Below are 27955 nucleotides of genomic sequence, written 5' to 3'. Positions count from 1 at the left end.
TAAATTTCTAAAGTAATGCCAACAAAAGAAGAAACACTATCAATGCTTGGGGCACAATAGACACCACTGAAACTTGGGCATCAGTACAAACACACCTTGAATGGTAAGAGCTTGTGTCACTATAGAAAAGTATTTTAAAATGTCCTCCAAAGACATGAGTCCATTGAGGAAGAGCATAAAAGTTTATTGTATGTAAGAACCAAAAACAACAACAAAGCCCCCCCACCTGATATATGTACATTTATTTACAAGACAAAATGACGTGAGCATAATTATTTACAAGAACGCCCTCACAAGTCTGTACATCAAGAAGTAAATGTGAAATTTATTTACAGTCAGAATTAAGAGGCCTCAGACAAGACAGAGAAAAGATAAAATATCTGAGGCCAACAGGCTGTACGAGTGGAGGCGGCATTGGGTGATCATAGCAACTGGACCCCACGTGGCTGAGAACCAGCAAAGCTGAATGAAGAACACAACGGTAATGAGATACCTTGTGCAAGGCCAGAGGAGGTGGATTTCTGGCTTCACAGGCATCTTTGTGTAGATCAGCTGGGATGCACACACTGGCCTAAACTACAGCTTAGAATCAGCAGGAGGTCCTATGGCTGGGAGTGATCAGCGCTCTCCTTCCTCCACAAACATGCAGCTCAAAACGTTTGCATCAGGACTGCCCACGGAATTTCGATAGGATGTTAGTGGGGAGGGTCCATTAGTGAGATTCCACTGTTGATTTGTATTGGTGGTCGAGGAGGGGAGGTCACTGCTTTGGGTGGAAATTAAAATGCAGCCTCCTGTCGTTTGCATGTGTGGAGCATGGATGGACCTATATCATAATAGCTGTTCTGGGACCCCTCCCTCTCCCCCTCCCCCACCAGTCTGGTCATGCTGGAACTTTTCAGGAGGTTTCTCTTCTCCAGAGAGCTACAGCTGTACCCATCCCAATGCCGCGATTTCAATCCGGGTTAGTTCTTTCCTTTGCAGATGTTAAATGCCAACTTTCTTCCTCACGCCCTCCATCCACGCCTGGCTGGCTCCCCTTCTGGGTCTGTGGTACCCACAGCTGCCTAGCCCCCATGGCTGCATGAGGAGGAGTGGGCTGGCTTGCAGACTGGGGACCTGGTTACTTGGCCTCTTGAAGGACTGATTGGTGCCACCCTCCCCCTGTGAGTTTAACTCCGAGTCCCACTTTGGTTACAGTTCACTGAACCGCACAGAGGGCTCCAGCTTGTGGGACAGCGCAGTGAGGACCTTGTCGAATTTCTCATAGCGTTCCCGCTGGCTGCTCTCAGCACCGCGGCTGCCCCAAAGGAGACGCATCTGGAACTCAGTGCTGAAGATCTCAAGGAGCTCAGCCTTGCCCTGAAATCCTGCAAAGGATACAAGACCCAAGAGCCTCAGAGAGAAGCCAGCCCACCAGGGGACAAGCTCATCACATGCATGCTCTGAACCACCCTAGCCTAAATGGAGCAGCAGGAAGCAGCAGGGATTCCTCTGCCCTTCCAGCTGTCCTGGAGAAGCAAACTGGCCTGGGGCCATGAGATCAAGAGAGCACATGGTAAAACAGGTTTCAGAGTAACAGCCGTGTTAGTCTGTATTCGCAAAAAGAAAAGGAGTACTTGTGGCACCTTAGAGACTAACCAATTTATTTGAGCATGAGCTATTCCAGGAGCAGGGTTGGGAGGCTCATGGTTCAGCCACACAATGCCTGTCTCTAGCCTGGAGAGGGATTGGCCGAAACATGGACCTTCTTACTAATAGTGCTGCGATAAAGTACGAGTTACCCCACATCCAGTCCAAGGCCTTAATGATGCTCTGTTCAAAGTCCCTTCAAACACAATGGGCCAGATTCTGCCCTGACTTGGAACTAGGGTGACCAGATATGCCGATTTTGGGACAGTACTGATATTGGGGGCTTTTTCTTATGCAGGTGCCTATTGCCCCCTACCCCGATTTTTCACACTTTCTATCTGGTCACCCTACTTGCAACTCATGATTGCTGGGAACTGCTATGTAACCCAGCTTTGGAGAATCTAGAGGGAAGCAGTGGGGGTGTGATGGGTGTGTACCCCATGGAGGCAATTAAAAAAGTTAATGTGGCTTGGAGAGGCCAATTATGCTATCTGGTTGCACCTGGAGGGTGGGCCAGGCGTATCTGATGATGAAGCCCAGCTGGGCGGTACAACAAAGACAGGAAGTCTGCAGCAGAAGGTACTGTAGGAAGAGAGAGTGAAGAACTCTACAGTCACTCTCTGGGACCAGAAAGTGTGGGAGAGTCAAGGAGGAATCCAGGGGCAGAGTTGGCCCTGGGATCTTTTCCTGAGTAGAGAAATCTAGCAGGAAGCCAGGAGTTACACAGAACGGCCACTGGGGATGGAGCAGGCTCTGGTGGTGAGTAGCCCTGAAGATAGGGCAGAATATGGACTTCTAAGGAGAGAGCCCAGGGAGGTGTTATACTGAGGTGCAGAGAAGGATGAAATGTCAAGCCCAGGGACAGCAGAAGTGGGTTTCCATTTGTCCTTTGAGATTTTGTTAGGGGATTCCAGTGGGAGTCCTGTATGGTCTGGCCCTGAGAGAAGGGTAAACCTGGAGAGGCTGTGAGAAAGGCCAGCTGATAGGATACAGTAGGAAGGGAGGCAGCAGCTAGGAGTCTGACAGAACAGACCTTGGCTGCTGGTTATAGAGTCTCTTGGACTGGAACCCAGACTAGAGGGAGGGCCTGGATTCCCTACCAGCTTCTGGGGAAGGTGGTGTGAGGCCCATTAGATGGGGATAAGGACAATGGAGAGCCCTAAGAGAAGGGCATGGGACTGAAGAGCTTTTGTCAGGATGCTGGACTGTTGTTGAACTTTCTGTTATGCTGGGTGGGGAGAAACTGTCCAGAGCTCTAAGTTGGGAGAAGAGGTGGATCACTGCAGGTGGTGCTGATGAGAACTTTCTACGCCAGACCCAGCCACGTGCTCCAGTGGGGAGTCCCCTTTTCCACAGGGGTAAATGCTGCACAAGACCATCCAGCTGGCTGCCGAGCTGAAAAGCACCCTGGGGTGCTTATTTACTGCCAGTGGCATGGTATCCCCTGATTCCATCCCCAGTTCTGACAGCGGGGCACCCTCTGTGGTGTGGAACCAGCTCCACGGGGATGGGAAGAGGAAGATCTAGTGTTGTATGGACCTTCCCCTTGCCAGTGGGGTATCTAGTGCAGCCTGGAGGGGCTTTTTAGCCCAAAGTGAGTTGGATATCACAGATCAGACTCAATGCTTCCTTACCCTGAAGCTTCACCTCTGCGTTGGTATGGTACAGTCCCCCATGATGCGCCACCATCCGTGCTGCTTCCAGATGGGCCATGACAACCTCCACACCATTGTCTGTGTTTTCCCAGGGCTCAGGGCTGTCCAGGAGTGCGGCATCCCGCTCCAGGAGTGTAATAAGGGGCACGATATGAGGGAAGGTGGTGTTGGTCAGTGGAGGGCCTTCTGTGAAAGAGCAAGAACACACCCACACCCTGAATTCCCTGGCTACTGCCTGATGTTTCAAGAGCCAAAGGGGCCACTTCATACGCTCACCCTCAAAGTTTGTCATGGTGAGAGGTGCAAGACTGAGAGCCATGTGGACTGATGCCCTCCAGATAGCTACAGAACAGGTACAGTCTGGGCAAGATTCCCCCAAACAGGCACTTCCCAACATGCCCCAGTCCTTACCCCACAGAGGAGGGAGACCCTCCCAGGAGCAAGAGGGCACTCCAGTCCTTGGCCTCTCACTACCAACAAGGGGGTCAGTTAGTACCAATGTGGACACCTCTCCTCTACAGACAGGTCTGGGCCAGTCAACTCATTTCACCTAGGTCACTAAATAGCCATCAGATGATCAGTCCACTACAAGCCCTGCCCTAGACATGAACTAGGGACCTAGGGGGGAATGCTCCAATCCCATCTGGTCCAGATTGTCAGGAGGGTAGAGTCAGATTCCCAAGCACTCAGCACTTGGGATCAGATTTTCCAAGAGAGCTCAGTATCCAACGCTGCTCTGAGCCCTTCGGAAAATTTGTCTATCTTCCCAACTGTTTCCCTCTTAATGTCACCCTGTCTCCTTATGGTGGAACACACAACTGCTTACTCAAGTCACCTGGGACTGGCTCTAGGAAGCAATGTTTATGCCCAGCCACTGCTTTTGTTTGTTTTGAATGGGGCTATTTGGAAAGTGAAGAGGCAGGACTGGTTGGAAGGGGGTGGCAGGCATTCCAGAGCACACGGGCTGTGGACAACTGAACAGCTGGACTCCATTAGCTTGGGGTTGCAGCTTCTGCAGGGTCTTGCACCTTCTGCATCCCAGCAGCAGTGTACAAACGCTGACCGTAACGCCCTTGGCGTTGCTAGGAGGGGGGAAGCTCATGGGGGAGGAAGGATGGACAGATCATAGGCAGCAATCCCACCCCAGCAGCCCCAGTGCGGTTTGGTGGCCCATAACTTCAGAGGCCTTGGGAGGAGCTGCTGCTGCCATAGGGTGCAGTTAGGCTCCGAGGGGAAGGGTAGAGCCACCAGGGACTGGAATGGGGAAGAGGGGGCAAGGGGAGGGTTGAGTGGGGTAGGAGGAACGTTTTGGGTGACTGGCAGAGAGGCCATGATTTTGGAGACTGCCACTTTCCAGGGGGCTCTCGCTATGGAAATACCCATCACGATGATGAAGAGTCTGGCAGGAAGCCAGGGGGAGGTAACTGGACACGTCCGTTTCCCCTCACTCATTCAGTGGGATGATATGGGAAAATGGGACGGGGCCAGCCCATCCACAGTTCCATGGATGGAGGGGGAGAATCGTATGGACCTTTGCAAGGGAGCTGCAGAGCAGAGCAAAGGGGAAAGAGAAATGCCAGGCGAACGACTCTTCCTCCCCGTTACCTTTTCCTTCATTCAGGCCCTTTAGGAAGGGCTTTAGCTTCTTCTCATAGAGGATGGCCCCCTCGGTGTGTCGCTGGCGCAGTGCCATCCAGGTCTGCTCTAGCCGCGAGATCTGGAAGCAGCAGAAAGGAGGGGTCTGACCATGGGACCGTCGGCAGCAGGCTCTCAGCTCTACAGGGACTGTCCCACCAACGCACTGGGATTCTGGCGCTCATGAGGGACCAGCAGCACCAGCTAGAGCTGGGGACAGGCTAATCGTGGGTGGATCTGCCAAAGCACCTCAGACCTGATCTGCAGCCCCCGTGCTGTTCCAATCCAAGGACACCCCGGCAGCTCAGCTATCACACCTCGCTCCTAACCTGCAACACTTCCTGCTGTGCCAATCTAGGATCCCCCGCAGCTTTGCCTATAAACCTCAGCCCCAACTTGCAGCCTCCCCTGCCAGTCCCCTCTGCGGGCTCCCTTGGTTGCGCCAGCTCTCTGGGCATCTCTAAGCTTGACCGTGCTGCAGTGGTGAGAAACTTGAGAGCTCATCAAAAGAATTTTTGCTTTGCTGGTATTTTTTTCCTTCCTGCGTGGCTGGTGATGGACAGCGAGAGATGGGGAGGGCAGGGAGCAGCTCCAGCTCCTTTGTACTAGGGGAAAGTGAGTTCCCAGCTGGGCTTGATTTAAAGTTGAATTCTAATCTCCTTCCTTCTTCTGAAGGGAGCAGCTTGGCCTGTGAGATGCTGGGGCCTTAAAGCAGTGATTGTATCCTATTGGACGGCGACTTCATTTCCTCCAAATAATACAGCTCAGCAAAGAATACCAAATCATGGGCGTATGGGACCGGGCCATTTTTTGGGGGTGGAGATGTTCCCATCCTCGCCATTTCCCTATAGCTCTTTTCTGCTCTGCTTCAAGCGTTGTTCTGAGTTACACCCAGGTTGAACTGGACCCCGTGACCCCACAATATTCTCTCTCCGCTCTTCCCCCCCACCCCAACGTGCTGGCGTTTGGGGCTCCAAGAGCCTGAAGGATGCAGTGAGGTGTGTGTGATTTGGGGAGGGGGGTGGGAGAAGGGGCCCAGCTGAGCCGAGCACTCGCCGGAGAGGGGTTTTGGTACCTGGGTCATTTCCAGCGCATTCATCACAGCGGCAAAACTGAACATGTTCCCCAGGGTGCTTTTCAGCTCGGCAGCCAGCTGGATGGTCTTGTGCAGCAGGGCTGCCCGCTCTTCCATGCTGCCTGTGCAGCCCAGGATGTCCACCGCGATCATTACGGACATGGTGTGGAACCTGACGTGGGAGGAGACAGAGAGGCTGAGATGTCAGATGGGGAAGTCAGCAAGGACCATGCAGGAAGCACAGGCAAGGGAGTTAGGAGGTGGCGAGGGGGTATGGAGCCTCTTGGCCACTGGTTCAAATCTGACCCAAGTGAAGAGTGGCCAGAAGATGTCCCCATCATGATGGCTCTGTGGTTCCCCATGTGCAATGCCCTGGCTGCCTCCGTCCAGGGGGACACAACTGGAGGCCTCATCGGCCGGCTCAGCAGAGAGGCTGAGGACTGAATGGTGCCATGGAGCCTGGGCTCCCCCTAGAGGTGGCCCATCAAGGTCAGGTTTGAGGCCCAGCGGGAGGCCAGCACTGGGTGTGGTGCTTGCTCTGCCGCCGCCTGGAGTGCGGGGCTAAACTGAGGATTTCAGTTTCCGGGGCTATTGCTCTGGGCCTGTCGCTGTCGTTTCAATAACCCCCCAAAAGCAGATTCGGGGCAGAGCAGTGTACGGCGAGGGAAGCTGCATTCGGAACCACAGGCCAAACTTTCCAAATCTGGCGCCAACAGCTAGTCTCCAAGATCCAGAGCGAGACACCTAACCGAGTGGGGCTGAGCCCCACGGCTCTGCTGGAGTCAGGCTGGGCTGCCTGGGACAGGAGCCAAGCCCCACAGGCCCCCTGCCCCCTTGCTTCCCAGCCTACCGTTCCAGGAGGTCGAGCCGAAGTTGATGGCCGTGGGGCAGGGTGAGCAGCTCCATGCCCGAGCTCACTCCCATGAGCCTCTGCATCTCCTTGGTAACACCCAGTATCCTAGCAACCTGCAACGAAGAGGGGAAAGCAGCTGAAGCTCCTCTAATTGAGGGGAGGGGGCTTGGCTAGGTGCAGCGAAAGTTTTTGCTCTGGACAGGCTCCATTGTGTGGCAGCCACAAGCTTAGGTCTTCCCCCTGCCTCACCACACACCAGCCTCAGCGTGGGCAGGGCTGGCATGGCTCAGCCAAAGAAGCACCGATGCTGGGGACTCCCTAAGCTGCTGCCAGTGCGGGGTTGACACACACAGGGCACACCAAGAGATGGACGGTACTGGATGTGTGTGTGAAGGTACTAAACACTGTGAGCAAATGGAGATGCACCCACTTACCCCAAGGGATGAGTTTGGCCCTAAAGCCCAAGATCCCCTGGTGTCAAGAACCAGCGTCCAGACCCTAGATGGAAACAAACTCTGAAAGGCAAATGGCATGGATGGGGCAGGCAGGTGGCAGGTGTTTGAGGACACAGCCTCAGCAGTGTCCTTGGCAGGGGATGGCTAGTATGGAGCCTCTTGAGGCACTGGTCTGAGAGTCAGGAGATCTGGCTTCTAGTCTTGGCTCTGCCAATGACCGCCAGGCTTTGGGCAAGACACTTCTCCTCCCTGGTCCCCCAATAATCCTGCCCTACCTTGTGCACAGGGTCCCGTGAGGAATGTAATGGCTTTGAGAATGGACAGTGCTCTTTGATTACAACCCAGCCCTAGGAAGCTGGCTCCCATCCAGCCCAGGGGTGCTGGTGACCAGGGTGGGCCTAGCTGATCCCCAGTACGTGCCCTGTGTGAAATGAGGTGGATTGTCTCAGTCCAATTCCAGGTGCACAAGTCCTCACCTCGCAATAAGCTCTCACATAATTGGCATTGATTGTCCCCTTGTCTGCTGTCTCAGAGAGGCCGAGGACTGAGTGGGACCAGGAGAGACTCAACTCCCCTCATGCCTCTAGAGCACTGGTAATACTAATTTGCCCTCACAGTACCCTGTGAGGTCAGCCATACACATGCATTTTACATATTGGGGAAACTGAGGCAAGGAGCACTGAAGTGACTTGCCTCAGGTTACACAGAGTCACTGGTGGATCTGGGATTAAAACTCAAAGCTGGTCACTCCCAGCTCTGTGCTCAGTCCACCAGACCCCACTCATCTGCTCAGCTGGCACAAGATAGGTCCCTTTGAGATGCTAAATTCTTTAGTTAAACGTCAGCTCTTCCAACAAGCCCAGCAAGGGTGGGGTTAGTTCAAAGCAGCAGGTCATGGGAATGACATCGCCCTCCCCACCCTCCAAATCTGCAGTCATACCAGGCAGTCCACTTTGGTGATGTGTCTGGCAAGAGCCTTGGCATCCACCTCTGCCAGGAGCTCCTTCACCTTCTTAAGCACGGCCATTTCCAGAGGCTTGTTTTCCAGAGGGATCAGCAGGGACTGGAATGCCACAGGGTTGAAAGACGAGCCCATCTCCACAGTGGGTGAGACAAAGCCCACAATGTCCTGCTCCCCTTTCATCCTCTGCCCTGCCTCACTGGAGCTGTTCTCTGCAGTCACCCTCTGAGCCCCCTCCACCTTCAACCTCTCCACATAGCTCTTAGTGGGGAGCAGCTTGGTGTCAGGAGTTGGCCTCTCCTGGCCGACAGGGGAGGTGGGGTGGAGCTGGCAGTAATGCCCTGTGTCCGGGTCACTATAGCTGTTAACGGAGGGGGAAGGAGAGGCCCTGGAGTACCCATAGCAGGGAGTGGAGTGGGTGCTATCAGCCAGGTCTGTCAGGGGTTTGTTTCCTGGACACAGCTGTGGCTCGCTGGATCTTCTTATGACTGGAGAGGCTGGGGGTATGCCACCAGCTTGACCCCCTTGGGGCTTTAGCCGTGTCACTGCAGAGGGAAGAGGAGACCCAGTTACTGTAGATCAGAGGAGAGACATGCATCCCAGGCACACCCATAAACACGCATGCTGCATGCCAAACCGAGAAATGCAAGAGACCCAGCTCTCAGATAGAACACACAATCTGGATCGGGACCTATGAAGTTACAATATCTTTGCCATGATCATAAGAACTTCTAGCCAGTCAGAGGGCAGGACTTTGAGCCCATGTTATATTTGAGGTTGCCAAGGACTGGCAGAAATTAGAGTAGTTTCTAACAGTTGTACAACTCTAGGGTTTAGTCCCCCACTCTCATTCCAGACTAGCTGATTCTTTTTAAATGGTGGGGTGTGTGTGTGTGTGGGGGGGGGTTAGGAAAGATTGAGGCCCTTGTTTTCTGTGTACTATTCCTTTAAGTTTCTAAGATCTGCCTCTGTGCAAAGACAGCAGCCATTGTGTTCGAGTGGCTGCAGCCTGTTACATAGGAGATTCTTACACTATGTTCTCTCTGACTGGACTTTCATTCTCTCTCAATGTTTTCCCTTAATCTGAAGAGGGGTTATTATAGATAGTTGGTGTTTCATTAGGAATATGTGATGCAGCAGGCAAGTAGAGTTGTAGGAAAGAGATCTGTCATGGGGTGACAGGCCTTTTGGAGGGAATTGGGGGCAGTTTACCTGGGACTAAAGCTGGTGAGCCAGCCTTAGGGCTAATTGATTGCCCAGGGGCTAACTGATCATCCAGCTGGCTGGTTAGTGCTTATCTGATAGGTAAGTACCTGACTTTAATAAAAAGGTCAGCAGAACTCAGTTGGAGAGGAATCAGTATGGTGATCAGTTGGGGACAGAGAGCTTTTGGAGAGAGGAGATCCCAGCAATGCACAAGGGGAGTGCTTCCTAAACCAGTTATGGGAAGGACTGTTGAGAACTGAACCCCAGTGCCAGGTAGGAGAGAGAGGAAAAAGTCCTGATGATAGCAGTATCTGAGCTCCAGAGTGGAGGACTGAGGGTTATTTATGTAAAGAGAACTTGAAGGACTGGTGAGAACAGTACCCCAGCTTCCAGGAAACATTTTTATCTAGGGAAGATCCAGAGACTGCAAGAAAGGGCACCCCAACAACAGAGCTAGGAGTGGCATCTGAGACCCAAATTGGAAGTTTATTTGGGACATGTTTTCTGTTGATTAGTCATTCTTTGATACAAGATTGTTTTGGACTTATTGCCTCAGTTTCCACACCTTGAGTTTGTATCTGTAGTGTGGCACCTGGCCACTAGGGCTGAGGAAGGGGTGAATCCTGACTCATTGACAAGATCCGTACTAAGCATGTAGAGGCCAGCGTTATGTGCCACAGGGCCCGTGTCTATCTAGCAGCAGCCCGGCCCAGTTGGCATACCTGAGCCTCTGGTGTCACCCCATGCTAAATCCCTGCCCTCTTTCCCCAATTCCTCTCTCCATACTATGGATAATGCACATCTGAGTCTCTGTGTACGACTGCTTTCTAGGGGGCTGAGGGATTCCTACCAGTGCTGTAGGCCGGAGACAGTGGGCTCTCGGAGATGGGAGACACTGGGGAATGGAGATCTTGGATTTGGTCCACGCTGACTGCACAATTCCGGATGACGTCTCGGTGATGCAGTAAGGATACGCTGGGGGTGGGGTAAAAATAGGTCAAGTCACTGATTCCTCTAAAACACACGGCTCCTGTAGATGCTCCAGGGTAGATGCCAAGGGACAAATTCACAGTGTAAATGCGTGCAACTGTATGAAAGTCAGTGAACTTGTGTCCATTTGCGCCGGCAGTGAATTTGGTCCCCAGGCTTCAAGGGTGGCTGGAGTAGTATACCCACACTCCAGGAGAGGGCACCTATGACTTGATTTTCAGGAGAGCTCAGCTCTCATTTACACACCAGCACAAGTAGCCAGACTTTCAGAAGTATGTGGGTGGGGAAGCTCTGCTGAAAAGTCCAGTCTGTGGGGATGGGTTTTTCAAGAGTGCTGAGCACATGCAGCTCTAGCTGAAGTCAATGGGAGCTGCAGCTGTTCAGCACCTCTGGAAACCAGGCCTTGATTCTCTAGGAAATGCTCACGACACTTCAGTATTTGAAGGATCGTAGTCAGCTAATTCAGGCCTAGCGCTTAGGTTTTGTAGGCCCAAAGTAAGAAGAGAAATGTTTGCGCAATTGGTGTATTAACTGTCAGTGACAGCAGTTTGTTTGGATTTAAACATTCTCCTCTCCCTAGCCTGTCCCCACCCTCCCCATAGAGGGCTGGTAACCCAAACCCCATACCATGGGGACAGTGCAGGAGAAATTGACTTGTTTTGGTGTCACTGCCTAAGCAGAACAGATGGCAGAAATGGGCAGTGAAGAGTAAGTGAGAGTTTGACAATTCTTTCCATTTCCCATCTCTGGCATGCTCGGCAAGGCCGGGGTATTTTTTTTTTTTTTAAGATCCAATAAAATGAAATTGGAGGAATGTATAACCCTATCAAGCTGATCGGGTGTCTTGTACACGCTTGCTGCAGCTTTAACTGATCTGACTCACTGGTGACGCCAAGGGGTGTTATTGCAAAGTGCTCTGTGGCTCTTAGTGAGGAATGCAGTTGGTTGCTGATTGTTGCTGGTGTGTTGTCCAGTGAGTTGCGGGCTGGGGACTACGAGTCGAGATTCTTGGGTTCTAGTCTGAGCTCTGCCATTGATTTGCTGTGTGATCGGTGGCTAGTCATTTCCCCTCTTGGTGCCAGTCTCCCCAAGTGGAGATAATCCCAGGGATGTGGTGAGATGCCAAGGCCCTCTGAGACCCTTACTGTTCTGCCTTTCACTTATCTCATTACCTGGTTGGGCACCCCTCGCCCCTGGTGATCTTGTCGGCCGTTAATCCGTCTGTCATGGTAATGCTCCGCCTCTTTATGTGACCCCCTTTCTGGCTGGCAGGGCTGTGGGGCCCGCTGTGCTTCCCATTGGCTAGTCCGTAGCTGGCTTCCAGGTAGCGCAGCGGAAAGGTGCGGTTGATGGGGCAGTAGATGATGGCGCCGCTCTGCTCGGAGACCGCTTTGCGGTTCCCCACGTAGAAGCGCACCAGGGCGGGCACGTTGTCGAAGCTCTCCTGCTCGAACAGGTACTGGATGTGTGTGCGGCCGTTGCTGGACTTCACCATCACCTTGTTGATCTTGAAGTGCAGCGGCTCATTCCTCCAGCGGCACGTCAGCACGTAGTCCCCAAGGCTGGTGAGCGAGTCACGGATCAGGAAGTCCCCGTTCCTCTGGACCAGGCTCTCCGACACCTGGGGGCGTAAGGTGGAGACTATCAGACCTCCCCTGCTCTGGGTGGGGCCAGCCCTGGGGTCAGCAGGGCCTTGTACCAAGTGAGATATTGGGTGGGCACCACCACAAGCAACTTTCCAGAACCTGGGTGGGGGACCGGTGTCAGCCAGGGAGAGGGATCCAGGAACTTGGGGAGGAGGGCGGGGCGGGGGGAGTGGCAGGTGGTGTTTGGATCACGAAATAAATTCATCCTAGAGGGAATGGAGAAGACTTAAGTGCATGGTGAGAAAGAGGAAGATGGCACTAGCCTAGGCCCAACCCTGGGTCCCAATTCTCCCCTGCCCTGCACCTTATACAGTTATTTACACCAGTGCAGAGTTGGTGTGAAGTGCTGTAGCTCCGACTGGGTCGCATTTTGCACCATGTTGCACTGGGGTAGGTGATTCCACCAGGTGTACGGCAGTGGTGAATTAGGCTCCTGATCCAGGCCTCTCACATGGCTGCATGGAGCTTGGGGAGCTCTGCTAACTTTCTTCTCAAAATGTTCCTTGTCACGTGAGCTGGAATCTCTGTCCCATCCCCTGAAACTTTGGGGTGGGAAGAGACCCTCCAGGACACAGAACTGGGGCCAGATTCGTGGTGGGGCCTAAGATGGGACCTACGCCCCAGTTTTAGGCTCCGCTGAGATCCACAAAACTCACTGAAACCTGTAGGAGCCTAAACTCCCTCAGTGCCTACGTTTTCAGGGTAAAAGTTCCCTTGGCACCTGGTTTCTGCCTCCCTCTAGACACCCATCTGCCCCCTAAGTCCAGAGGGAATCCCAAACCAGTGGAAGACAGGCATCCGTCTGCCTAAGTCGTGTGCAGGGCCCGATCCAGTAGGTGGCCTCTCGGCATGCCTACTGAATCAGGTTCCATTCAAAATCTGTCCAGATAAGGCGATGGGGGTGGTGCCTACCTTCTAATTTTTAGTCCAGTGGTTCGATCACTCACCTGAGTGGTTCAATTTCTCCCCTGCCACCTAGGTGAGAGGGAGGCAGGTTCTGAACAGGGGTCTCCCCCCTCTCAGGCAGTCACTCTAACAGTGAGCTAGTGGATATTCTGATGTGGGGCACTCTCAGTATCTCCTGTTGAAGCTGTTCCATGGGGGATAAATAATGAAGAGTGATCAGAGCAGGGGGGCTGGACCCCATCACCCTAACCACTGGGCTGCAGAGTCACTCACTCTCTCTCGCCTAATGACCGTTCTACTGTGGATAATGACTGAAACAGTCTTTGGGCCAGAGAGAGGCTGCCTATAGCCCAGGCATGGACCTGGGAGGTGGGAGACCCAAGGGCTAATCTCCCTGCTCCAATCACTCTTTGCTCTAGGCTAAAAGTTATAAGGTGGGTGGTGGCTCCTCCTCCTCCAGCCATTTGCGTGTGGAGCAAGGAACGCACCTAATTCATTCCTGCAAGAAACCACTTAGGTGCTGAAGCCATCCGGCTCCAGGCGATGGGTTCCCATTCGTGGATCACCAGCATGGATAGGTGCTCCCTGCAGTCCCGATCTCCGACGGAGGGGCGGGGCTTAGCACACAGCCCTCTGGTTGGGATCTCCCATTGGCAAGCTCAGATGACTCCCTGCCTAGCATGCTGGCTTTTATGGATGGCCTCGTAAGGTGTCCCTCCCCTTGTTACTGCATAGGGAGCCTAGGCGCCAAACTTGTGGATCACAGGGTCCTTTCTGTAATTTTTTTTTCTAGGTGCCTAAAAGTTATGCCAATGCTGAGTGTTGCAACACCCACATCCCTTTGTGCCCACCCCAGAACAGAGCAGGATTGTCTTGTAGGGCACCTGTGCGGTTGTTCTAACTTGAGTTCCTCCTCCAAGCATTTATCTCCCCGCCTGCCCCAAGCTGGATCTAAAGACTATAGGGGAGGGGCAGGGAAAGGGAGAGAGGCTGGTTCCATGTCCGCTCGAGTGAGTGGAGAGACAGGAGCTGAGGGGACACTTAAAGGGGGTGGGGGTATTTGTATCATCCGGGTTCAAGGGAACTGCTTGTGCCCCCCAAGTGCTGCTCAGAATGGTCCCATGACCACATGGCCAGGCAGTGTTCCCTGCAGCACAGATCCACAGAGGCAATGCAGACTGGCCAGTGACCCTTTCCCGGTGGAGCGGGAAGGCTGCCTGAAGGGGAAATCAAGCCATGAGGTGTCCCAGTGCAGGGGGCAAGAGCGTCCTGCCCTCTCCTTCCAGTCCTGCTAGCAGAGTGGCAGACTGGGCAAGGTGTTGAGTTCAAAGCCCCCCTGCAAAGATGGGCCTTAGGGTGTCTCTTGCTGCACTTGAGGCCAGCCTGGATTCTCCAGGGCAGGCAGCCAAGGCTAGGGGCTTCCAGCAGCAGCTCAGTTCCCCCTCACCTCTCGGGGGATGCGCCCATGGTACCACACATGGCTGCGCAGGTCCGTGCTGCTCAGTTTCAGCTCGTCCTCCAGCTCCTTATGAAGCTTCTCCGGCGAAGAGTCAAGGATGTACTTCTCCTTGGAGAACTGGAAAGAGCACAAGTGCACATCAGCCACCGCTCTGTTCCTTTAGACGTGCCAGGAGCCCAGAGAACACAACCAGCACCCAAGGAGTTGCCCTTGGCCTGAGGAGAGGTCCTATCCTAGACACACAAGACACCCCAAGGAGATACAAGCCCCACCAGCTGTAGAAGGATCCCCTCAAATACAGAGCTGCCACCACACAGCAGAGATCCACCAACACCGAGTTACAGATAGCAGCAGCGTAAGGATGGTTTGGATGGCCTGTCACCAACAGAGGATCGGGGCTTGTGGTAGGGGAAGAGGGATGATGCGTAAAGAGAACTGTCAGCTAACATGAGCTGCAAAATGATCCCGTCACCGGGTGCACAGGGAGGTGCATGGATGTGCTGTCTGTAGTGGATCCCGAGATGACAGCTGGTTTCACGAGAAGGCTCTTGTGAGGAGCCCTTCAATCTGCACATCCCCTGGGGCCGGCTGTGCTGCTTCACTGCTTTTCTTCCTGGATTGATTGCGTGTGTGTTTTGTTCACACACGCGCTTCGGGGAGGAGAGATGTATTGATGCCCCCGTTCCTCCACTCTGGCAGCATATGCTTCTCTGAATCAAAGCACCTGCAACTCCCCTGCAGTGAACGAGCGGTCCCACTGGACACAGCCTCCTCTCTGCCCTCCCTACTCTGCCACCAAACTGTATGACATCACTGGGTTATTTCTGTCTGTCAGAGTCCCAGCAGGCCAGGAGCTAATGACACCAGTGCAACTGAAGGCAGAGCTGCTGGAGGAAGAAAAGTCAGAGCTAGCAATCCTGCCTGCAGCAAGCTGCAGGTGACTATGGCACAGTCCTCAATGCCTGTTGAATCAGGCTGTGTGTACAGTGCGCTCCCTCTGTTTCCAGTGCATCATCACTGCAGGATCCCCTCACAATGCAATTCTATACCCTACGCCTGAACTGGGCTACTGCACTCACTCCTACAATATTTGTCAGCTCAGTCATGGCTGATCGGGTGAATGAGCCTTTATTTCTAAGGGGGGGGCTGGGAATTTGATCCGCCAGAAGGTTTTGGACCAGGTCAAACCCTTACTCTTCTGACTTGTTCAGTACTAATTTTTCTGGGCTGCACACATGGGAGACATGCACACTTACTATCTCCGCACCCCTGGCGCTCGCATGTTGCCATGAACAATATGGAGATGGCTACGTAAGACAGCTGTCGAGAGGCAAGAGGGATGGCTCTGATTTTTTTCTCGTCCGTGGGATAACCACCAAAATGGTACAAAGCTTCCCTCTGTTTCTAACGGGGTGACATCTCCTCGCAATATGTCGGTCATGCTTACAGTTAATGTGGCTGCACAGGGCTATTGTGCCCTGAGATATTTATGTAGCAGAATTCACTTCCCATTCTTCATAGTGCTCTATCTGTATTGCTGTTATCTATCTGGCCGTCTTCACCATAGTATCTGAGCTCTTCACACATTAATGGATGTTGTCCCTGGGAAATAAAGTGGCTGTCGCAGGGTGACACTGGTCCTTTCAGAAGGAAGAGGCCAGCTCACCTGTGACTGATAAGCCAATCCCCAACTGGGCTTAAGAGGATGTCTGGCTGGGACCTAGAGGGGAGGAGAGAGATCTGGAGAGTCCCCCAGCTGCCTGTGAGCACAAAGTGAAAGGGGCAGGTGAGATCTACCTAAGCATGTCAGGAAAGGGGCTAGCCTGCCGACCTTCCTGAGCTGGAGAGCCAATGAGGGGTGGCTGAAAAGGGCTGAATTGCTGGCTGGTGTTTGGGTCAAAGTCAAGAGACGGTGATTTTCATGTGGATGGGCTAGAGAGTGGAGCTCTGGAACAAGGGCAGAAAGGGACTGGGAGGGAACCAAGTGCTGCTGGGTGACCTGGAAGTGAGATCCCTAGGAATGGAAAAATCTCACTACCTTTGTATGTTTTACTGTGAGTGGGAGAACAGTTTTACCATAGCAGTTCTGTGGACTATTGTACATCTACATCAATTATGCCCAAAGATGGGACTTTGTATTGGACAGCGGGAGACTGTGTTCCTTTTTATGGTTGGACCATGGGGAAACTGAGGCAGGCGCATGACTTTGGAGGGTGCCCTGGGGTAGGGTTGCCTTGTCACAGAGGTATTATCCCCATGTATAGATGGGGAATCAAGGCACAGAGCAGCTGTGTAAGGCCCTTGGCTTTTTGTTTTGATTTTGTAAAATACTTCCTGGAGCTTTCTCAGTGTTTATTCCACAACTTAAATTGAGTGAAAATTGATTTTAAAAAAAAAAGCGGGGGGGCGCATGCCTCGTGCTCACGAGTTAGCAGGAGAGTGCTCCCTTTTGCTGCAGCAGTCGGGAGGTCTGGGCTGCTGGGAGCTGGCTCTTTGCCCATCTGGCTCCCCCCCTTCACAGCAGCTGTGGAAACTCTGCAAGGGGGAAGCTTGGTCCTGGCTTACCCAAAATTCAGGTGAAAATTGGTAAATCCCCAATACTGATTTTCCCACCTCCACCAAAAGCTGGGAACTTTTCAGAGAAAAATAGGTAAATACTAAAAACGCAGGGCCTCACAGATCTGTGGCTTGGGCCAAGTCACTTCAAGTGTCTGGGTTGGAACCAGGACTTCAAGGCAGGTCTTTGGCGGACCATCCTTCTTCCCTGGTTGGAGCAGCTTATCTTGTAATTTATACTGGAAAGTAGTTTGACTGCCACCAAGATGCTAGGTTGCAACCAGCTTTCCATTATAAAAGCACTGCCTGTTACTGGGTTGAGTCTGCCCTGTTCCCCCAGCCATCCCCCTACTCCCCACGCTGTGTGTAGATTGTAGTTTCTGCAGGCTCTTGTGTAGGATAGTATTAGAACCTTTCTCTAGATGTAAACAGACGCTTTTTCCTTGCAAAGCTATTCAGCATTTCAGCTGTTCCCCACCCCCATGCACACAACTGTGAGGTTGGAATAATCAACATATTTGGATGATACCTCCCAGCGGGAGGCCAGAGAAGTGAGCGGCATTGTGGTCAGGATTTGAAATGCAGGCAGGGGTTGAGTCTGGACCAGGGCAACTAAAATTTAAAAAAGCCACTTTGTCTGATTTGTAATCAGTGCACTGTTGGGGAAAGCTCACCCTGTGGTTAAGGATGGATCATGTAGGAGTAACACAAGAGACCCATCCACCAAAGGGTTAACTCCACTCTGTTAGCCTGCTAGTATCATGAATAATAATGACAGATTTAAAGGAAATCTTTTGCATAAAAATGAGCTTTTTACTAACACTCATGCACCTGAGCCTAAAACATCCAATCCTCCCCTCCCCCGCCCCCTAGAGAGACAAGGGAATGATGTAATGTCTCAGATCAGCTGAAGCTGGGACTCAGGCCCAAGACCACCCTCCTCAGACTCCACGTCCCGGAGAGATGACAGGATTCCCAGAGGATGCCCAGTCACAAACGCACAGTGGAGCTCCACAGCCGGACATGCACTCACGTACACAAGCCCAGACCTCGGAGCCTGTTTCCTGCAAGGGACAGGCTAGGCTCTCCAATAAACCAGCGCAGCATCTCAAAGGAGCCGCTCTGGATTTACACCTGTGCAGCTGCAGTGCCACGGGGCCCTCCCATTGCATTATTTCGCACAACACACACTCATGCAGGCTTCTCTTGGATAGAAAGAATCCTGGAGCACCACTTAATACAGGCATGACCCACAGTCCTGCAGCTTCGTGTTAGTCCCACATTCTGGGCCAGTGCTGAACTATTGGTGCCAAAGGCTTTGGCAGTAACACACGTTAGCACTGCCTTCCAAAGAAGGGTGCTGATCTAGTGCAGTGGGGCCTGGGCGTTACAACTCCTGGGTTCCATTCTCATATTACCGCATCAGGCAAATCATACCTCCTCAGTTTCCTCATCTGTGATGCAGATACAAGCATCTCACTATTAAAGTTTCCTTTGCTTAATTTCCACCTTTTCCTCCTCTTTATTATACCTACTGGCCCATATTCCCAGGTACAATGATGCAAGTGCACTGCAATCCAGGGTGTAATTGACAGCAAAGTTTGGCTCACTCCATCAGTTAGAGGTTTGAAGCCCCTTGTCACCCGTTTTGATTATGTGATGCTAATTGCTAATACACCGAATAACTGTGATCGCCACATCCATTTATGGCTAGGCTCTCGCGTTCCTACTCTGCCAGAATTCCCATTAAAACTAATAGGGATTTGGAATAATTGTGGTTCTATTCCCCCCCATGTCTCTGATCTGGATACAAGGTAGAAGGGCTGCCCTGCCCCAGCACCGGCAGAGTTCACTGAGGCCTTTGGTGGCTGAAGTTGGAAGTAAACCACTAGCCAGGGTCCAGCTGGCAGGATATTAAAGGGTCACACACACACATCTACAGGCAAGTGCTTCAGACATGCACTTGCATGACAGCTGGCCTTGGTTTGTTAGAACGTTGCCTCCATGCCCAACACCTTCCTGTCTGCTCCCCTTCCACTCTTCCTGTTGCCACAGGTCTATGTGCTCTCCAGACCTTCTCTGCGGTTAGCTCCTTTATCCGTTTCTGCCCCTGTTCTTTTACATCTGTCACCATCTACCCTCTCCTTTCTTAGCAGGATGCTAGAGAGCGTGGCTCTGTCTCAGCTCTCCAACCACCTCTCTGGTGGGCTGTTCTCACTCTGGCCAGAGCCTGGAAGCCACATTACAGTGAGTGAGGCTTCTCTTCTGCTCATGGAGCTTTCTCCTGCCTCACTATCCTGGACCACAGGGAAGCCTTTGTCACCATCGAGGACTCCTTCTCCTGAGTCCCTGTCAAGTGCTCTCTGGTCATGGATCTGCTCCTGCCTATTAAACTCTTCCACTGGTGGAGATCCCTTCTCTGCAGAGTCCCAGAAGGTTCCTTTCCTCCTCCTGCTCTCTACCACCTCAATCCTTTTTCTGTTTTTAACCTGAACCATTTCTACCCTGATGATACTTGGCTCTCCATCTCTTGACACTTTTAATGATTCCTCCCCATCACTCTTGACCAAGTAAACTTGTGGTTTCCTCCCAGCTTCCTTCAGCTAATTGTCTAAAGCAGATTGTGTCTTGGGCAATCAGACCTCCCATGTGCCTTCCACCTAGGCATCATCCTAAACCACAAGCTTTCCATCCGCAAATCTGCCTGTCATCACCTCCCAGGCATTCCCTGCGTGTACAATATGCCACCTCTGCTGAAGTCCCGAGCCAAGCTTTTATCTCCTCTTACAACCCCATTCTCTATGGCTTGAGGTAGCTGGGGAAAGTACGCAGACACATGATTATACCCTCTTATCCTCTGGTCTGCTGGCACCATGTTCATTTGTCCTGGAACCGGAAAACTGCCCTTCTGTTTTTAACTCCTCCCTGGACTTGCCCTAGCTAACCCACAGACCTTCCCGCTCCGTGCTCAACAGAAACTTGCTTTCTTTCTGTCCCCACGCCCACCTCTGCATGCACTAGGTGCTTGTGATGCAGCCATGGCCTTCTGGAACAGCTGCCTTCTCTCTCGCTCCATCCAGCCTTCCTCCTGTTTTAAAGTCTCTCTTCTCCCTTTCCTCTGTCTGACATTTTATTTGAACTCTCTGGACTCAAAGAACAGTTACCAAGTATTTTGGGGATCCTAGATACAGCCTAAGACCAGAAGGGGCCAACTCCAGATCTGTCACCAGCAGGTGAAATGCCATTGATTTCAAGGGCTCTGGACTGCTCACAGCAGCTCCACATTCAGCTCTATGCTGTGTGCTCTGTGAAGCTGTACTGGACTGCCCAGTGGCATACTAGGCAGAGAGGGGGTTGGCTACCTTGCTCCTGCCATATCCCAGAATCCTTTGCACTGGCTGCATTGGCATGGGCTCCAACCAGATCCCACACACCAGACCCTTTCTTCTTTCACCTGCTGGTGGCTCTTGCGAACCTGCAGCAGAGTGCTGGGGTGAGCCCTGCACTCTTCTGGAGCCCTCGAGCCCTGGCACCCTATGTCTCGAGCGCTGGGTGTGAATTCCTCTGACGGCACTGGGGCCCATTCCTGTGAGGTTCAGAGCACTCAGAACTCCCACTGACTTGAGGGGGAGCAGCAGGTTTCCTGCAAGCTCCTGCCCTCAAGTCCTTAAACACACAGGCAAACCCATTCAACCCGGCTGAACTTTCTTAACAACCAATGGTAGCCAGGGGATGCAGCCAAAGTCCAGCTCCCTCCCAGGGGGCCTAGGCCTGAGCAGATACTGTTGCCATGACAACCCCATCCTCTGACACGGAGAAGCCGGCATCTCTCCCTGTGAGTGGCGGCAGCAGCTTGTTCACGGCAGCTCCCTCCCCTGCAGCAAAAGCTCCCAATAAAACACCTCCCAAACTAGCCTCTAGGGCTGAAGGGGAAGCAGGGAGCGGAAGGATGTAGCCTGCAGGGCCCACCTGGCAGTACATGATCCACACAGAGGGGGTGGAGCGGTGGGGGTTTGGGGTGGGACTCCCCACAGTGGGGGGATCCTATTGAAGTCACTAGTGCTTGAGAGTGCAAGGGCTTGGGGGGGTGGGGATGGAATTGGTGATTCTGCCATATCCATCCCCTCTTTTCTCTGCTGATGCAGCTGCTCTCAGAGCTGCCCAAAGTGGGGGAAAACAGCTCTCTGGGCAGTTTCATTCCTGCGTTAGTTTCCCCCCCTTTCCCAGGGGTATCTTGGAAAATAACAGGGAGATGTATTGAGAAGTCGGGGCCATCCAGATGGGGGGGGAGTATATGGGAGTGATCCCAGCTCAGCATGCACAGAGGAACAAGAGGGCTGAGGGTCAGAAAGTGCCCGCAAGAGCTTTTTCAAAGCTGTTTGCTGCCTAGAATTAGTCATTGCATCATTTAGCTGGGAGACTGGCCCTTCCCTCTCCCCATTAGCTTGCTCCAGAGATCTCTCTCCAGCCCCCTCAGGCATACACCTCATTCTCGCCAGAGAGACTCTAGGAGGATCTTTAACCTTTGCCACTAATCTAAATAGACAATCAATAGACTGTGGGCACGTGCAGCCGAGCCCCCAAGATCCCATCACAACTCCATCCATGCACTGAAAGCTTCCCCCCTGCCCTCCCTCCTGGGAATACAGCGGGTCCTGCACTGCAGTATGTTAAGCTTCTAGAGTCAGCTCATCCCATATAGAGTGGGAGCATGGAATCTCACTTCTCCGTGCATCAGTTCCCCCTACAGCCATCTCCCCGTCAACCCCTTCATGTACCCCACCTGCCGCTACCACAATATCAATGTTCAATAGCAATCATCCAGAAATAGTCTATTTTTTTAAAAAGCAAGGAATAAATGAGAGGAGTAAGTCTGGTCTATTTCAGTCTGTTTTATAAGAAACTGGCCTTAGTCAGCCTGAAGACCTCCAATATTACGCCCGCAATAAACAGATTAGTCTTGGACTTGTTTCCCCCCCCCCCCCGATTAGTGACGGTTCCAGCCAATATCGTACATCTGGGCTTTCCCCAAATCCTCACCATCCACATATGCAGGATAACAAAACCAAACAAGCCCAGCCAAGCAGCACCCACTGTCCCCAAGACTGGATTTGGCCAGGGGCCAGGACAGCATTAGTGCTGATGGCCAGGTGCTAAACTAGCAGAAAAAAGGGAATGTGTTGAATGAGCAGGAGACTCTTGCGTTACGGATGGGGGGGGGGGATGTTTGTGAGCACAGAGCACCCTGAGCTACCCTGCTGATTGGATGGAGAGATCCTCACCATTGCAGGGGCTCTGCCATGCTTTCCAGCCCTGTGCTGTGCACTGTTTATTCCCTAGCTGTCCCTGGATGGCCTTGCCTACACTAGAGTGTGCTGCATTAGCCACCACTTAGTCCCCTTCGCACGCCTGTGACGCACTGCACATTCACATGCAGGCGTGCTAGCAGTGTATCATGTGCATTAGACATGCTTGGAATAAGGCCGCGTGGTCCTCCAGTGTGCAGTGCCAGCAAGGACGGGGATTGCTGGTGTGAGAGCATCGTTCATGCATGCAGCCCTCCTTCTCCCACAGTGCACCTGTCGCTGCTTAAATTGCTTGTCTGGTCTGCCTTCTGCACAGGGGTCATGTGTGCCAGAAGCCATGTGCACAACCAGCCCTGTCCACGCCGTGGAGTTACGCGCCATTATCCCAGCAATCAACTCCTTCAGCAGCAATCAGCTTGATTCCGCTTCAGTCACTAGCGCGTCTCAGAGGAGGCCTTCCCATGAGCATGCTGCCAGCTGGCCAGGAGCCGACAAGCAGGCGCTGGCAAGATGAGATCCAAGGCCAGCTGAATGCTGTCATAGGAACACTCTGGTGTGTAACCGGGCATTCTGGTTGACTAGCTGAGAAGGGCATCACCCAGAGCAGTTAGCAATGCCAAGAGATCAAGAGAGTTACGGTCCAGCACAAGGACCAGGACAATAACAGAACATCTGGTGCAGGGTAGAGATCATGCCTGTTCCATAAGTAGCTGGACCAGGTGCTTGGCACTTGCCCTTCTATGCCACACAGTATGCTACCAGAGAGCATGGAGACAGCTCACAGCACAGTGGGGAGGAAAGGGGTGGTGAAACGGTCACGCCAGAAGAACTAGACAATACTAGGAGCTGCTACAGACATTACCAGGATCTGCTCAGGGAGTCCAACACAGCAGCCATGCTGGCCCAGCAGGAGAAGAGAACTTTCTGCCCAAGCTATATGGGAGCTGAGACAGTCTTCCAAGTTCCTGGGAATGCTGCCATTACTGCTTGGAAGAAGGCAGGGGGGTCCTCCTCTCCCTGCTTCCCTACCCCCCGTCCCTGTGCAGCACAGCACCAAATGCCATCAGCCAGATAGGCGGGTTAGTTCCCCAGGGTTGGCATCCCCCTGCAGTAGTAGATCAGCTTCCAGCCGGGGTGAGAATGCCCTGGCTGAGCCATGCCATTCAGCTGGACTAGAAGGGACAGAGAGAGGCTGAGAATCAGAGAATTTTATTGAAAAAAATTATATGGGGTCCCTATAGCTAAGACATTTACACTCCATTTTCTCTTTCTACCCTAGGCCAGACATGGCAATAAGAGACACGTTTCTCTTACCCACCTACAGTCCCATTTTTTTTCTTTCTACCTAATGCACAAAAGACAGTCCTGGGCTTATTTTCTATGTACAACTAGTACAGGCCATGAGAGTTAGCTTACGCCACATATCCTCCTGCTGTCAGGCACAAGATACCTTTTATCAGTCTAGCAGAGAGAATTAATCTTAGCCCTTATTTCCCCCTCACCCCCAGATCCTCGGCAGTGGTGTCTGAAAATGCAAATCAGTTGCAGGAGTAATGCATGTTTCCATCAAATCCCACAGAACTTTTTAGCCTCTCCATCCAGGGAGTGGTTCCTTTGATATGATCCATGTGAGTAACCCCAATTTCCTCATGAACTCAAGAATTGCCTGACAGTCCCTTGCTGGGACCCTCTGCACAGGGATGCTGTCAACTCCATCTCTTCTTTTTCTTTGTAGCACCTGCTACAGATGTGGGGCTGGAGGACATGATCCATGGTGGAACAGCTAAGAAGCCCAAGGACCAGGAAAAGCAAGGAAAACTAATACTTGGGACACGTAGAGGGACCTGAGAAGGGTCTTGGAGTGAATGATGGAAGGAGGTAAAAATGACGCCCGCTTTTAAGAGACTGGACAGGTCCAGGCAGATGTGGAATGAGAGGGGAAGGAGACCTGAGACCAGGCAATTCTAATGAGAGCTTTTCAAGAACTCAGGCATCACATTGAACCTAATAACTGGCCCTGGCACCTGCCAGATATAGGTTAATAGTGCTCTTTGGAGCATCTCCTACTCTCCAGCTCCTTCATAGCCCTCACTCCAGGTACTGAACCCCTCTGTCACAGTCACCTAAGAGGACTAGAATCCCCAGTTAGATGGGCAAGATGCACCTGTAAAATATTCAGTTACCATTGTTCGTGTAACTGTGTTACTCTGCTTTGCCATTGCAGCTGGCCTGAATTTTTGTTGGTGTATAATAAAGCAGAATCTGGGGAAAGTCTGTGTAATGAGCACAATCAATCATGCTGGTCTTTAATACCAAAAACAACAGTTCACTCCTCCATTCTCTCTAGGAACGCAGCCACGCATCCCGAAAGAGCACCCACTGGTACGGAACACGCCACCCCGTATGTTTAGTAACATAGGTCACTGAACACATCACTCAAGTACACCACTCTCTGCACTGCCTCAGACTCCAGTTCAAGGTCGCTGTCCTGATATTCAAAGCCCTCTTTTGGAATTGCTCATAGCTACACAACAAGTCAGCTCTCTCCATGACCATGACCTCTCACAGCAGCTGCGTTCCATTGGAACAATGAGACATGACTGTGGGATGTGTGTGTGTGGTGGGGGGACTCTGAAATGTTAGGGGGAATAGCAGTTGTACTATGGAATAGCAGTTAGTACAATAGCAGATAGTCCTGGAGCTGTGGGGCAAAGCTGAAGCCAAGACAGCACGGCTATGGCGGAGATGTTGCAGTGTTGGTACTTAGGTTGGGCGCTATGCTACTGGTTCAGTCTCTAGTGTAGACCCAGCCAGGGCGTGCGTATGCACATCCATCTATCTAGATATTAGTTATCTCACTCCAAGGCTGCAGCTGCATCCCTTTGCCGAGCTGTCATTGGTCAGAAATGATGTCATTGCTTCCAGTGCTGGGTGGCGGTGCATTGCTATTGGTGGAGGGGCAGAGATGCTGTTGTCAGCTGGAAAGGCTCCAGTCATTCATGTGGAGTTCAGTGCATGTTCACTCTGTGGGCTTGGACACATAGATGGAGATAAAGATCTGGCAGAGCCAGGTGAGCGCTTGGGGCTCACTTTTAACCCTGCATTGCTGGGACATAACACCACATTCCCTGCAGTGTCCCAGCAAGAGAGACCGTAGCTGGTTTAACTCATGCAGTGCTGGGTCAGAGTGGCTAAAGCACCTTTCTTTAACCCATGGACTGATGAGCCAGAGCTGTATGTCCTGTGGATGTTCCTTCCAGATTCCTCAGCAAAGGTCTGGAACAATCAGAAGAGAAGCTGTCCCCAGAAAATCCTGCCCAGGTTTTACGCTGAGACCAGTGCTTGCAGTGACACGGCTTTTGGGATTTAGACTGGTCTCTGCCTATACTCACGCAGTGCAGACAGGATCACTGAAGCTCAGAGGGCTATACCTCCCAGTTCTGGAGAGTCCTCACGATTTAAGGAGCTCCAAGTTACCTGGGACATAAGCCGTGGACTTATGATATGGTGCCTACCCCACACAGCTGATGAAAGGACTACAGTGGACCGGAGAGTCCACACAATTAACCCACCTGGTTGCACCTGGAGGGTTGGCCAGGCCTAATGAATGATGAAACCTAGCTGGGGAGGGACTAGGTGATGCTATAAAGAGAGGAAGTGTAGCATATAATGGAGGGGGTGCAGGGAGGAACTCTGCAACTAATCTTTTGGTACTAGGGAGGGACCAGACCTATAAGAAAAAGCTCCTGGAGGATGAGAAGAAAGGCTTGGTAGGAATACATCCAGGGAGGCAGTATCAGAGAGTCTGTTGGAATGACCCTTCACTGCCTTCCTAGGGCCCTGGACTGGAGCCTAGTGTGGAGGGTGGGCCTGCATTCCACTGCCAGCCCCTGGTAAGGTGGTACAAAGCCCAAGAAAAGGGGTGTATAACCTCCTGGGCTCAGACTCAAGGGTGGCAGAGGGATTGGACACTGGTTTGTTACTCTATTACCCTGGAAGGGGTGAGACTACATGTGACTCAGCGGGAGGGCCGAATCCTGAGAAGTAGACCACTACAGGGCCAGACTGGCTGTTAACAGGGGCTGCTACAGCCGAAGATACTGCTACACTGTGCCCAGCCAGGAGGGGGCGTGCCAGCGGTAAGTCATCCCTTCCACAAAGTGGTGTTTTTAAACCCATACTGTACTAGATTACTCTCCTCTGAATTTCCAGTCAAATGCAGCTGGACTCTTCTAATGCTCTGTTCAACTCCTGTCATTTGCCAGACACCTGCTGTACGCTTGGTGTGATAGGAAACAGATACTGAAGGGACCTGCTTCTCCATTGCTTGCTACTGCCCCAGTACAGGTAGCCTTTCACACCTGCTCTGCACAAGTGTAAGTGGTGACACCAGGTGTAAGGTGGCAAGAACCAGGCCCTTGCTCCTTGACCCCAGCTGTCCTTTAGCTGAAATCAGGCCCAGCCAATGCTGTAGCACAGCCCGAGCAGGTGAACTTCAAACCACAGACGGTTTTTTGGGGTAAGTCTGGAGCTGACGTTGGGTGGGTTCTCGCCAGAAGACTTTCTGGAAGAAGCGTATGTTTTTTAAGAAAGGATTTAAATGCACCCTTGCACACAGTGAGCTGCAGGGGAGAGGGCCAGCGGTGGTAGTGGAGCACTGGTAGAAGCATCCTCTGTGTCTGATTTGGGTGTCTTAGGTTGTGGATTGTATCTGCTCACCCGCCAACCTCAACGCAGCACATTGACGACACTGCTGTAACTACAGGTCAGCTTTGCTCTTCCTACGTTGCTGTCTGTCCATGGTCTCCTGGTCAGACAGGTGTAAAGGTCCCGGTTGGGTCGGGCAGCAAGTCCTTCAGAAAGGAAGTGACAAAGGCAGGGGCCAAAGAGGCTTTTCTTATGAGGCTGGGACTCCATGTTGCTTTTTTGGGCTGCGTGAAAAATATTCACTGCAAAAGCCTAGAAACTGGGGGTTCTGTGCTCGGTTTAGATTGTATTCGGCTAATCCAGTTCGGTGAAAGCCCGGGGGAAGGGGGAGGATGGTAGAGGGGAAAGATTGCTTGAAAACAGGACCAAGTGTGGAGTATTCCTCAGTAGTGTTTGTAGTCCAGCTGAGGTCAGGGCCCTGTTTGTGCTAGGTGCTGTACATGCACCTAGTGGGAGATTGCCCCTGCTCCAGAGAGTTCATAATCCAGTCTAACTAGACAAGGCAAAGGGGAGGGGGGAGAAAGGAGGGATGATTATTCCAATCTTACAGCTGTTGTCAACCCACAATGAAAAACTGCCAAAAACCTGGACCCTTGCTATTGCGAAGGGATTTTGGTTTTTGAGTCCCAACCAGACGGATTCAATTTTCATTAAATTGTGTTTAAAAAGCCCCTGTCAGACAAAAGGGAGCATCCCTCCACCCGTCCCGGCAGTCTCCCTCCAGGCTTTCTCAGGGCTCTGGAGCCCTCCAACACCAACCCCGCTGCCAGTGCGGGTACCCAGCAAGTGGCACACGCATGTTATTAGGACCTGGCTACTTTCCCTGCTGCATCCCTGTGGCAGGCAGCTGCTGCTGAGCCTGCAAAGCAGACTGGCTGTGTCTGAAAGCAGGGGGAATCCTCACCGCTCCCCC

At 52.3% G+C, this 27955-nt stretch overlaps 1 protein-coding gene across 3 annotated transcripts in view; it reads right to left on the bottom strand.

Annotated features, from left to right (window-relative positions):
- Positions 1-198: 198 nt before the first annotated feature.
- Positions 199-27955, bottom strand: part of SH2D3C (SH2 domain containing 3C) — a gene marked incomplete at its 5' end in the record, with an annotated part of 54769 nt that continues 27012 nt past the window's right edge. For all 3 annotated transcript variants that reach the window (XM_084650114.1, XM_084650115.1, XM_084650116.1), the window contains 9 exons: positions 199-1370; positions 3267-3473; positions 4893-5004; positions 5998-6169; positions 6848-6963; positions 8246-8811; positions 10323-10447; positions 11635-12083; positions 14462-14590. In XM_084650114.1, the coding sequence (XP_084506240.1) occupies positions 1195-1370; positions 3267-3473; positions 4893-5004; positions 5998-6169; positions 6848-6963; positions 8246-8811; positions 10323-10447; positions 11635-12083; positions 14462-14590 (2052 nt within the window). In that variant the 3' untranslated portion in view covers positions 199-1194. The remainder of the gene's footprint in view (positions 1371-3266; positions 3474-4892; positions 5005-5997; positions 6170-6847; positions 6964-8245; positions 8812-10322; positions 10448-11634; positions 12084-14461; positions 14591-27955) is intronic.

This window comes from Lepidochelys olivacea, assembly GCF_965140295.1.
Source record: "Lepidochelys olivacea isolate rLepOli2 genome assembly, chromosome: 16".
Taxonomy (NCBI): domain Eukaryota; kingdom Metazoa; phylum Chordata; order Testudines; family Cheloniidae; genus Lepidochelys; species Lepidochelys olivacea.
The sequence above is the reverse complement of the archived record's forward strand: the minus strand, read 5'-3'. Positions and strand labels throughout refer to the sequence as shown.